The sequence below is a fragment of the Conger conger genome, chromosome 18 (genome assembly GCF_963514075.1).
Source record: "Conger conger chromosome 18, fConCon1.1, whole genome shotgun sequence".
Lineage (NCBI taxonomy): Eukaryota > Metazoa > Chordata > Actinopteri > Anguilliformes > Congridae > Conger > Conger conger.
The window spans coordinates 23,579,278-23,592,362 of NC_083777.1; the positions used below are offsets into that span (position 1 = coordinate 23,579,278).

At 45.9% G+C, this 13,085-nt stretch overlaps 2 protein-coding genes across 3 annotated transcripts; one reads left to right on the top strand and one right to left on the bottom strand.

Moving 5' to 3' along the window:
* Positions 1-1,196: 1,196 nt before the first annotated feature.
* mea1 (male-enhanced antigen 1) lies at positions 1,197-4,622 on the bottom strand. Its single transcript, XM_061227640.1, has 4 exons — positions 4,475-4,622; positions 3,861-4,204; positions 3,296-3,404; positions 1,197-1,664 (listed from the first exon to the last, which is right to left on the bottom strand). Exons 2-4 carry the CDS (start codon positions 4,161-4,163, stop codon positions 1,501-1,503), a joined length of 576 nt encoding a protein of 191 aa, XP_061083624.1. The 5' UTR covers positions 4,164-4,204; positions 4,475-4,622; the 3' UTR covers positions 1,197-1,500.
* dnph1 (2'-deoxynucleoside 5'-phosphate N-hydrolase 1) lies at positions 4,616-8,599 on the top strand. Of its 2 annotated transcripts, none has more exons than XM_061227642.1 (4): positions 4,616-4,669; positions 6,481-6,552; positions 6,700-6,810; positions 7,300-8,599. In XM_061227642.1, exons 1-4 carry the CDS (start codon positions 4,636-4,638, stop codon positions 7,437-7,439), a joined length of 357 nt encoding a protein of 118 aa, XP_061083626.1. In that variant the 5' UTR covers positions 4,616-4,635; the 3' UTR covers positions 7,440-8,599. The 2 variants fall into 2 exon arrangements, with proteins under 2 accessions (XP_061083626.1, XP_061083625.1); XM_061227641.1 differs by lacking the exon at positions 4,616-4,669 and adding an exon at positions 5,879-6,126.
* The last annotated feature ends 4,486 nt before the right edge of the window (positions 8,600-13,085 follow it).

Genomic DNA, 13,085 nt, shown 5'->3' on the forward strand with positions numbered 1-13,085 from the left:
CCCGACCTGGCTCTGTAGGTCCTTCAGCCCCCCCCCCCACGCCAGTCACTTTCTCAGACCCCGCTCTTTTATTTTTACTGCACCGTGTCCTCGTAGCTGAAAGCCGTCTCACTCTCTGATCATTCCAAAAAACGTGGGGAGCGCTCCTCGGGCTGCCGGACAAACTGACCCCCGTCTCCGTCTCCCCCCCCCCCCCCTCCCCCCGCGGACGTCTGTCCAGGGATCCTTATGAGAGGGCGGACCTTTCCAGCAGTTGTTTCTGAGGCATGTAGGGTTTACGCAGTTCATATCCGACCACCCCGGTCTGAGCATGCTTTGATGACACTGCAGGTGTTGCTCATCGTAGTCGTTGCAATCCGTCGGGGCCACACACCTGGGAATGGAGCTCGCAGCCTTTGCAAGCCCGGCTTCCAGTTGTGCTTCTTTTGTTCTGAAGAGAATTTCTTTTTTTTTTTTAATGTATTTCTTTTATGTAGTGAAGTAATGCATCAGCCTTCAGTTTCTTTTCTCTCAGACATTTCTCATTTGGACCATCTGTGCATCGAATCTGCCACAGTGTTGGTGCATTTTTAGCGCATGCGTTCATTAGTAAAGGTTCCTGACCACCTCTCTGATAGTGACAGCCCCCCAGACATTCCTGCTTCAGAACACAGGCCGCAGTATTCCAGCCACCGTGCGACATGACTTGGCGCACAGTGATGACATCACAGAGCTGAGGGAGGGCTGTTTGTCCGGCAGTGGAATGTGAAGTTGAGGACAACTCGAATGAAAGGGTCTCTCCACACACCACCCCCTCCCTGCTTCCTCTTCCTCCTCTCCACCTCTGACACTAATGTTAAGCTGCTTTCCAGGTCATATGTACATATGTTGTACTTAAATTAGGTAGAGCATTACATAGTATGAAAATGTCATATTTTGTACAGATGTTCATGTATGTACAGAACAAAATAAAAAATAAAAAAAGAAGACCATGCAAAAGGTGATCAATGGCCACAGACCTTGTGCCCAGGATTTCTCGCATCCTATAAGCAAATTCTAACAAGGTTACTTGATTGTACACTTTCATGGGTAAATTATGATTTTATCAAGATTAAGCCACTTGCATAGGCTGTGTATTTCAAGCCTTTTTGAATTTATGTTATGTTACCTTTCAGTCCTCTGCCGCCTGACACACAGACCGTGAGAAAGCATTCACAAAGTGAGCAACGGCATTTTATTGCACTTTGTGATGTAAAATAAACACCACTGACACACGAGAGACACAAAATCAAATTAAAACTTCGGATACAAACCCATTTCGATTGACCAGCTTAGGATAATTAACACATAAAAGGCGAACTGGTAATGGAACAGCCGGAATGTGTGTACATGTAGTTCTCGCACACACGAGTACAAGTATATACTGTAGCGTTGGAAATTCACGAGGAGCGGACATGGTCGGGGGTTTCCTGATGCAGGTGGGTTTTGAGTTCCTCCCCAAAGTCCTTCACACAGACCGGCTCACTTGCGCTGGAGGCGTAGCCCCGCCGAGCTCTGTCGCGATTGGAGGGTCTGCTGGACCATGTCCTTCCATTGGTCGTCCGAGATCTCCTGGGCCCAGGCGGGAATGCCGAGGGAGGGCAGGTTCACCGCAGCCATGGTCCTCTTCACCAGCTCCACGTGATCTGCAGGAGGCGGGGAGCGTGAGCAGAGCCACACAGCTGTGGGCACAGGGGGCCTGAAGACCCGGCACTGCCTGGGTAGACACGCCAACCCCCCTCCCCTCCCCTCCACTCCCCTCCCTGGCCCTACTGGGCCTCAAACCAGTGACCGAGTAGTGACCATGGCCAGCCATACAGCTACTCAGTGAGGTGGCTGTGGGCTTGGAAGTAAACTGACAAGTGTTCAACCTTTCTAGGAATAAAGCGAAGAGAATAATTAAATACCGTCTTCCCTCTCTCTCCAAGAGAATGTGCACCGAGCATTCTAGGGCAAAATGGCTGCCCTGCATCAACCAGGCGGGTGGTTGAGGAGTTTTCCCCATTCACTGAACTGATGCGAGACCATGAATTGCAGTCTTAATAATAATAAAATAATAATAATAATAATATTATTATTCAGAACATGATGTAGTGGCTGTGACACCAGGTCACATCTGCAACCACAGGCCATGGAGATGTGCCTGTCAAGTTTAAGCTTCTGCAACAATCTGGTAATTTACTAAATTCAGCGAATTGAGATGTGGGTTGGAACCTTGACCCCATCCTCTTCATTATTCGTCCTCCCAAAGGCGCATGGCGCAATCCTTAAACAACCTTGAAGACTATCTATTCCACTAGATCCATGGGTGGAACTGAAAGCTAAGTGTTGTGCAAGATACAACCTTATAAGCATAGCAAGCACCACTTGTGAGTTATGCACGTGCAAATTGATAAGCTGCATTGGAGATGCAATACATTATAATTCCTTAAAAATGGCCACTGAAAATGTAATTAACAACTAAATCATGTTGATTCTGACAAGAGGGCTCTTGTTGTAAATGTGGGGGCTTGGAGCCTCCAGCCAAATCGATTCTTTGCAGTGACCCGCAACCCTTTTCAAAGTGGCAGGTTTGACAGGAGTGATACGTGGAGCATCCAGTTAAAGCACTTATCCTACCCTTCCCCATTCGGAATGGCCCATCGCAGGTGTGGCTGGTCCCATTACTGCAATGTCCTCTGCAAGACAAGAACTAGTGCAGTCTTATTCCAAACCACTCCCGACTGCATAGATTCGGCTCATTCCGACTTTTTCCACGCCTCCAGCCTCCAGCAGCGCTACTGTACTGGAGGACTCAGTGGCTGGCACGGGCAGATCACAGGCCACAGATCCTGTTCATCCAGAGGCTGCACAGCTGAGCAGTGAGGGTGGGGATACCCTTGCCAGTGGAACACGTCCTTCCTGGGCCAATTCTGTGTCAGTCAGCAGGAGTTCTGGAACCAGTGCCGACACAATCCGCACTGGATCCAGGCCATAGGGCACATCGCTGTGTCATCAAAGAGGCCTTAGCCAGGGGCCTCGATCATGAAGCTGGATGACTGCGTGAGTTGGATAACTGCACTGAGTAAAACCCGGAACAGCTCTTTTTACTTCAGTCCAGATTCCAGATTTGGGAGGGCTGTGGGCTTTAGTGCAGTTATCCAGCTAGCTCGGTAATACTGCTTTGTCTAACAGGGCCTAGATCTCAGGTGCACCGATTATAATCATTATTTCCCCCCATAGTTTGGACAGAAACATCTGAAGTGAGACTGTCAGTCGAAGCCGAGGTGAGTCTCACCCTCATCCATGGGTATTGAGCCCTGACTTTGGTGGGCTGCAGCTCCCTCTGGGTCGTCCTCCTCGTCGCTGTCTGGAGGAGGAGGCTGAGGCAGGAACAGGCCCATCGCCTGCAGATGACACACAAACGTAGGATTATCACCTGGCAACCCAATATGCCATCTCCTACTTCGCTACCCTTAGCTATTCAATTAGCATTTTTTTTGCCATTTGCTAGCCGCTCTGTGCATTCAAGTTATGCATACTACCTAGGATGATTCCAAGGTAACGCTGTAAAGCATTTCCCTTCAAAGGTTAAGTCAACATTGCAGATGTTTCATGAATCCAAACAAATACACCTTAGTTCTTCAATGTAAACTTGTTTTCTGGTTTCAAATCACTGACACATTAAATTATAACTGCCAAGGAAATAAGCGATTGTTTATATACTGTAGCTGACCGCCGCCGCTGCTATAAAGTGATAGATTTCAAAATGATTCAAAACGTGAGTTCACAGTATCTACTGTCATCAATTTAGCTACTTAACATGGTCAAAGCAAGCATTGGGACAATATAGCTAACGTTACCTCTATCCTCTCCTGGACGTCCTGAAGTTGTTCTGCGTGCGAGCCCGCTTCTTCAGAGTGGTCTATCTGAACGAAGTTTGACGTCCCATCAGGATCCTGGTTCAGTGGTTGGTAATAGTAACCTCCGCCTCCGGTGTCCCCATCTTCCCCCGTCCCTCCCTCGTCTTCCTCAGGATCCTCGCCGCTCCACTCCCCGCCGACTTCGACAGCCCCTCCATCCGACAACCGCTCTTGCCCCAGTTCTTCCTCGGAGTTTGGTAAGATTCTTTCAGGACCCATATCCCTACTTGTCTCCACTTCCATCCACGGGCGCAGGACTCAGGCTGGGGCCCTGGGGAGAAGGACTGTGGGGGGTATCAAATCAACAGGACAACTCCAAACCGTGATTTCCTGACAGTAACCAATAGCTAGCCATACAGTAATTATTTTACACCAGCCACCGTGTTTCGCATTTATTGTGCAATGCCAATGAATACTGCAATCCCAACTGCAATGGTAACCTAGCTAGCATTTTTTATTTTACAAAAGGGAAACTGAAAACGATCTGTTCAGCTAGTCACTACAGTACGGCTAGCTCAGCAATAGCAAAATCTTTTCACAAAAGAAAGCATTACCTTGAACTTATTTTCAGTAATGTGAAATATTTTGTGTTTTATGCCAGCTATTTCCACAGTAATTAAGCCACAGCTCCACCGCTGTACAGTCCTCCTTTTCCTGTTTTGAAAGGAAATGGCTTATTTACGTTGAACGTCATGATGTCATAGCCAGGGTTGCCATGTTTGAAGTATTTCCGTGGATCATAGTGAAAGGTAGGTAGGATCATAGTGAAAGAATAGTGTCATATAATAGAATAATGATAGGTAGGCTATGGGCGATTTTCCACTTCAACGATGAATTAAAAAATGACAACGAGTCCTTTAAACGTGTATTTACGTGATGCATGTTTCCTGATCATAATCAGCCATAGCAGATCCTCCCGCTTAAGCTGTATCACCTAATTTATTGTATCACCGTAGTTACAGTACTCTGAATCAACAGCCGTTTAAGCATTCCCAAACCATGTTGTTTCCAGAAATAGGCAGAAATTAGTTTGGTGTGGTACAGATGCGTCGGTGTGTGAGGGAGTGTAAACAACATCTGAAACCGCACTTTTATTGCATCGTTCATCACTTTTGTCCCACGAATCTGGTACTTTCTTTCTTTTCTCATCTGTCTGTCTGTCCATCAAAGAGCTGCTACTGACATTGAATTAACGTGACATATTCAAGCAGAAAGGGGGTGAATCTCTGATTGGTCATGTTTCTAATAAAATATATTGCGATGTCGTGAATGACGTAGGCTAGCTAGAGAATCCTGTCATTTCATCAGGCAAATATAACAGTGAATCATGTTATGCCTTGTGGTGGGATTGTGGTCGCAAATACTTTATCATTTATAGATCGCTCATTTCGTATTCCTATTGGATCTTCCTAGCCTATATTTTTGACAGTGCCACAGTTTCTGTGACGTCAATTGCTAGATATGCGTCGTCTGATTCCCCCACTTTACATTCAGTGAAGCAGAGCTGGTTCATATTTCTGGATATTATTCTATATATTGCACAGTATATATTTTGTATATTATATTGTATTGGATGAGAGGATTTGGAATAAAATGCAACGAATGCAATATGACAGTTTGGATCACTACTGTCGATACTTCCACGAGGTGGCGCTAGATACGTAAAACAGCGCCTATACCTGGCGAGTGACTGAACTACCGAATTCATCTGGAACTACCCTGATCATTCACACTGAGCTCTTGCCAGCTTTGAGTTTCACCCAAATTTGCTGAATTACTAATACTTTTTGAATTGGGTTGAATTGTGAAGGGAATAAATTTGTAACTGCCACCCTCATCTCGTTTGATTCTGGCTTTTGCAACATGAAATGTTGAAGGCATTAATTGGCTTTTTTGTGGACCGTTCAATTTACATGTTACATCACTTTAACCGCCTGGGTTTGTGGAATCTGGCAACCCTCTCACGCAGCGTGCACTTAGTTTTGGAGGCAAAGCAGTAGCTTTATTTGTCGGGAGACTGAAGTTCTGAGTTCTCCTTCATTTTCGAAGACATATTAAACCAGAATAACAATGCGTATATATTTTTGTGGCAGTATCCGGGGAGGGCGACAGGACCTACTCCTTTATCAGAGAATTGTGGAAAAATTACAAACGTATGGGAAGGTTTTAACGGAGCACGTCAGCCATGGTGACATTTCTGAAAAAGGTTAACTTAGCTTAATTATTGCCTTCATTGTCCGTGCTCCGTACATATTTAACAATCTCTCAACATTTGTACTGTTTTGAGTTATGAATAGGTTGGCTGTCCACTATATTGCAATTCACCTTTTGCTCTCCACGTGCATGCTGTTTGTTTTTTGTTTTACAAAGCTATTGATCTGCTTCAGCATTCCCAGCTAGGATATTTTGCCTTCGATTGTTTTCATTTGAGTTATTTTGAATATAATATAAACCTATCGGATTTAGATTTTCTCGTATTAGATTAGATTAGATCAGATTTACGGCATTTTGGAATGTATTACCGCTTTGGGGGAGGAATGATGACCCTGTCTGTGGCCAGATGAAGGAGCAGAACTGAAAGATGACCGAGCAATACACGACCGAGACATGGACTGGCTCGTAACGGCCGATGGTGAGGTTCTCTCTTCGTGCGTAATGTCAGTTCAGTAGTCCTGAGAAGTGGTCTTGACTTTACCTGCCTGATGTATAAATACCACAATCTGTCCCTTTTAGTTTTACCCGACACTAAATTGTGTTTGCCTTGTATTCTTCTATCCAGTGATAGTGGCCGAGGTGACGCAACCCTCACTTGGCGTTGGGTACGAGCTGGGCCGAGCGGTGGCCATGCACAAGAAAATCTTCTGCCTCTTCCGTCCCTCTTCTGGACGCGGTAATACTGTTACGTTAAGCGCAATTTCCCAATAGCCTAATCCCTAAAAGACTGAATCTCTGGTTCTCTTTACATTCACTGTGCACTGTACCAACCTGAAGACATAACTGGGATAAGGAAGGGCATTTATTGTTCTTATTTCATGTTATTGTCTCGTTATATCAGCACGCCATTATGACCAACATAACATAACATAACATAACATAACATAACATAACCAGATTCCGGATAAACGAATACCTCAAAAATGGTAGGTTATGTCGGTAAAAATGGTGTGCTGTCATGACGAGACAATAACATGAAATAAGAATAATAAATGCCCTTCCTAAATCCCAGTGCTTGTAGTCATTACCAGTTTCATTTATTTTTGGGACAAAGATACGGTCCACTACACCTGCCTCTTCACACTTTCATTTAATTGCTGAGCAACTGAAGCACAGTTCATAATGCTGTCTCTCTTTCCCCCTTTCTCTCATACTCTATCTCCAGTCCTGTCTGCCATGATCCGGGGGGCCGATAGTGGTTGCCAGAGTTCTGTGTTCCAAGTGCGAGACTACTCAGAGGCTGACGTGGAGACCGTTCTGCAAGAGTATTTCAGCAGCCTCAAGCCCAATGCTGATGCCCATTAATGTGCTATTTACAGGACATCTTAGGCCTGCGACAGCGCAACAGCTGTGCTGCTGTAGTAGCTACAGGTAGCAAATGGTCAATCAGTTTTACTTTCTCGGGAACGGATCGTTTTCGATCAACATGTATGCAGAAAGTCTCTATTTTTCATTTTCCTAAAAGCAACATGTAGGAAACTGATACAAATGAGAATGTGACACATAGTTGCGCATGGAATCAAGGAAAGTCGGTGTGAAAAGCGGTCAGTGTAAGTGATTCTTTTTTTTTAATGTGTTTGTGTTCCGGCAAGCAATTGTAATAAATTCTTAATAAAGAGTAATAAAGTTAAGCTGAGGTAAAGGTTGTTTCAATTTTCTCTTCTTTTTTTTGCTCTTTGTTTTTGAATGAAACACCCTGGCTTGCCTTGCAGTTCCCGCGAGACTGGTAATGTTACTTTGTTTTTTTGTTCATTTCTGTTCACGCTTCATTTTTATTCCAAGTTTTTCCTCACCATTTAGGAATGACCAATTGTAACTATTGGTCTGTCCCGTCCTCTAAAATTTGGAGGGTGCACTCTAGCGCAGCCATCATTCAGTATGTGTATCATCAGACTTTGCACTCACAGTTGGTGCGGACAGGCTGTAGTTCTGTGATCGACCAGAGGGGTCACTGTTGAGCAGTGAGTTGGGGGACACCCTGCTGACTCATACCCTTGTTCTTCGTCCTTCCCATGTGAAAAGTAATATGCTGAAATATAATTAAATTTATATCAAGTATGTCAAGTAAACTATTTTTTCACATGGGTCACCAGGGCAATGCTGTTGCCAGTTGTGCTTTGCCTGGACTTTTTCTACCATTGTACTTTCGCAATGCTGTCTGGGGCAAATTATCATTTCAAGTGTCCTCCAAGAAGAACTGATGAGCTTCCTGGATCAATAAGCTCTTAACAACCAAAAAAGTGAAGTTGTCTCGTTTTATGTGATGGGTCTGTATGTTTTCGCCTATTGGCTGCAGCATGCTTATGGGTGGCCTTGAATAAGTACCTAAATCTCATCTCTCTGTGTGTTTCTCTCTCCCCCTCTGTATATGTGTATACATCATGTCATATCATAATTCCTCAAAAGAAATTACTACTGGCGCCCCTTGATTCAATAAAACATTTCTAAATCTCCACTGAGTAAAATACAGTTTGACAGCTTGTTTACATAACCAGTTCATATGTGGGTGGCTTATTTTGGAAGATTTAATATCCCACATAAATGAATGGTAATTATCAACTGCCTAGTGTGTCGCTGTCGCACATCGCTGAAGTGTTTAACTTTGGAGTGGGTTTATTTTCAGTGAAATTTCAGTCAATCTGGTCACACAATATACCATTTGAAAGTGTCAAAACTAGTTTATAGAGAGATAATTCTTTTTTAATCACTTCATTATTTTGTAATGTGGGGAGATAAATTAGGCTTTGGGGGTCCTCACCTATGAACTTTGAAGATCCAATGTCCCAAAAATATGAGAAATATCAATTGAATGTCCATTCTTTACTTAGAGGAGTTATCATTGTTGTCTGTTTTCCGAGAGTTTAGTGTGAATAGGTACTGTTATCTCCTATCGGTATTTTTATTTAGCTAGGTAAGCAGTGTTTGGATAGTGAACTTTGGTCACTTTTGCTCTGTTTGTTTCTTTGTTCAAAAAAAAAAAAAAATTGGCCCTCGTCCTTATCTTTGTTGTACAGGTAGCAGTTGAAATTGTACTTCCCTCTTTCAGCGAACTTATCCCCGGTTAAGGGTATGCACTTTGTTGTACGTCGCTCTGGATAAGAGCGTCTGCCAAATGCCAATAATGTAATGTAAATGGTAAATGGCAGGCATTTATATAGCGCCTTTATCCAAAGCGCTGTACAATTGATGCTTCTCCATTCACCCATTCATACACACACTCACACACCGACGGCGATTGGCTGCCATGCAAGGCCCCGACCAGCTCGTCAGGAGCATTTGGGGGTTAGGTGTCTTGCTCAGGGACACTTCGACACAGCCCGGGCGGGGGATCGAACCGGCAACACTCCGACTGCCAGACGACTGCTCTTACTGCCTGAGCCATGTAATGTAATGTAATGTAAAAGATCCTGTGACCAATACTAACCAAGCAGTTCCCCAGTATAGCCAATGGGACCTATCCTATGCAAGTAATGACTTGACATGGGCAGCGTAGCTTCTCAGTTCATAGCCTGCCAATGGCAAGCTATTATAGTGACGACAAGAAGCATTTTAGCCGATTAAATTATGCTTCTAATGGTGTATAGCAGGGAAACTCAATCTTTCCCAGAGAGGGACAGTGGGTGCAGGCTTTTGCTCCAACTAAGCATTACATTACATTACAAAGCATTTAGCAGATGCTCTTATCCAGAGCGACGTACAACGAAGTGCAGATTGAACACAGGAACAAGTGTGAAGAGGACCCTAGAGGACAGTACGGTTCAGTAGAAGCAGTTACCCACCTGATTCTACTAATTAAGCTCCATAGCAAAGACTCTTAATGGTTGATTAGTGGAAGCAGGTGTATAACTGCTTGCCTCTGTCAGGTCAAAAGATTGCAGTATGTTGCCATATTGCCTCTCCTCCTCTCCATATCTCCTTCATTCGGGACATCCCTTGTGTGAACTGATTAATGCCTATAGTCTAATGTAGCCTCGCAAAGCTGAAAAGCTAAACGGCAGTATACTTGGCCTTGGTCCGGTCACTGAAAATTGTCCTTCATTCTGGAACTTTCCGCCCACTGTTTTTTCTATCCAGTTCTTTAGTGCCTTTCAGGCCTGAGCATGCAGTCCCTTTTGAGGCAATTCAGACTCCAAGATGTTATTTGTGTTTCTCTCAGCGTCAAAGGTAGAGCCGAATGCCCTTGAAGCGATAGGGTTTATTAAATGCTGCTTTCAGACCAATAATGCATGTCTGTGTGTGGACTGAAACGGCGAAATCGCAGCAAATGTGTGACCGCAAGCTGTACCATAGCGCAGTCTGCATCATTGTTCACACGGCTCTGTTGCGATGGCAACTTGTGGAGGGGGTCAAAGGCCCTGTTTCTGCAAGCAGAGGCTCCGTTCTCTCTCCAGCCAATTTCCTGGCTCTATTTTAAGTGCTTGTGTCATGTCGCTGTGTAGGACATGAAAATGATCATAAACGGTGTGTCTCCCCCCCCCACTGTTCTCTATCCCCATCTTTACCCTTGGGCCACTTTTATAGAAGTGGCAGGCCAACAGTGCAATCCAGGAAGGTGCATCTGTCTCACTTGACCCCTCAAAAGACCTCACTCCCCCAAATCAAACCCCCCTGCCCCAGGCCCTTCTAATGCTACCTCCCTTGCAGGGTGATACCTACCATCAGGCAGGGCTTTTTTTTTTTTTCGAGGGAGGGCATTGACCTTGTGTGATGGGCACGACCCTCAGCTGCCAGGCGTCCTGGAGGTGTGCCAGCCCTGGCCGGGCCTGTTGGCAGGGTCTCTGAGCGGGACGGGCGGGGCACGTGGGGCCGAACCGGCCCGTGGAAAAGGGGAGATGCGTAAACAGATGGAGAGACAGCTGAGCAAACAGGCAGAGGAGAAAAACGGAGGGAAGGAGGTGTGAAGAGCAGACGTTGAGAGCGGCAGGCGGGAGAACCAGGTCCAACGTCTGCTGAGGGAGAAAATGACTGAAATATTGTTAAAAGGCTCATTGCAGACATCCAGTGCGTCGGTCGGTTTCTTTCGGATGTGACTGTTAGGTTTACCCGGTTCATTGTTTAGCCATGAAGGTAATGAGCAGGACCTATGACATGAGAGGCAGTCGCTGATATGTGTAGGTGTCTGTGTGTTTATCTCCTGTATGGAGGCTGATGTGGTCTGTCTTTAATGTTGGGGCGCGGGTAAATGGGAATGGGGTTGCAAAGAATGGTTTGGAGTGGTCCCACCACCTCTCCAAATGTCTTAAGTCTTACTTAAGTTTCCAGAGTCCTTGTTTCACCTCACCCTGCTGTGGTATGTGGCCAAGGACAGCAGGAATTTCCCTGAAAGCAAATGTTCCATGTTAGGATTGATTTCAAGACGAGAACAAAGGCATCTTTGTTGATAGCATCACACGATGAAATCTGCTGTTTCTCTCGACTGTCCCTACATGCATAAAATTAGGACCTTTTAAACTCCATTTTAAGTTGACGTTTCTATTTTTCTGCCCTTTCGTGTGTAGGTTCAGGTATGGGCAGGGATATTGGGGGCAAAAGGGCAGGTGAAGGTGCGAATAAGGGAGGGGGAAGGGCAGGTAAAGGTAGTTGGGTGATTTACACTCAGTGAGCACTTTATTAGGTATTTATTCGACCTTTTTTTTTTTTTACGCGTTGTGTGTTCAGAGATGCTCTTCTGCATACCACTGTTGTAATGTGTGGTTATTTTCATTACTGTCACCTTCCTGACAGCTTTGACCAGTCTGGGCCTTCTCCACTGATCTCTCTCATTAACAAGACATTTTTTGCCTGCAGAACTGCTGCTCACTGGATTTTTTGGGGTTTTTCGCACCATTCTCTGTGAAAATCCCAGGAGATCAACAGTTTCTGAGATACTCAAACCAACCTGTCTGGCACCGACAATCATTTCACGGTCAACAACAATCAAGTCACTTGGATCACATTTTTTCCCCATTCTGACATTTGGTCTGAAAAGCAGCTGAACCTCTTGACCATGTATGCATTTAGGTGCTGCCACATGATTGGCTGGTTAAATATGTGCATTAGCAGGTTGGTCTACCTAATAAAGTGCTCAGTGAGTGTAGGTGCCGGTGTAGATGAGGACAGGAGGTGGAGAAGCGGAGCGACAGCGTAAGGCCTCTAGCAGTGCCAATGCCCGCTGGCGCTGATCATTCTCGCTCCCTGCCAAAGTCCGCCACTCCCGCAGGAGATACCATCCACCTCCACCCACAGCCAAAAGCTGCTTCCTACACCTTCCAGGGTCAGCAGCAATCTGCTGTTTAACACAGACACCCAAAATAGTGCAAATTTCTTTTAAAGCTTTTCCTTTGTCCGCCTCAGCGTGTTCCTGGCGAGAGAATGGGCCTCGGCTGGGCAATTAGACTGCTCTGTGCCGGAATGAGACGCAGGACAGGTTATCTTCAAGCCTATATTTTGCTGCGCATCCATAACGCGATTATTCTCTAACCGAGTGTGCTTCTGCGTGTGGAGCCGCACTGCTCCTCCGCAGACCGTCGCTCTCTTGTCCCGTAGTATTCCCAGCGCGTTCCCGGGGCTGTTTTTCCGCTGTGCGGCTGGGAAGCGAGGGGCTGGCCGCGGGCTCTTTCCCACAGGAAGCGGGGACTCCTGTTTCAGTTATTCCTGGGGCCGGCGCTACTTCCCGCGCTGGATATAGCGTGGGGAAGGGGACGAGTCTCCGGGGGGGGGGGGGGGATCCGATTTCACACCCAGAGAGGGGCGATCGGCGAAGAGTCCGCAGCTCTGAGGCACAGGGGCAGAGACGGTTGCTCTGAGCGACCGGGACGGATAGCCACCCGACCGCAGCGCGCTCCCTGGGTAAGTCATTCCGGGCTGTCTGGGTTGAAAGGAGAAGCGGTTGTTTGTTTTTTGCTGCTGGGACAGGTGGCAGATGGAGCTTTGTGCTGCGGGTGTGCGTTGGCCTGCTTGTAAACTGCCTGT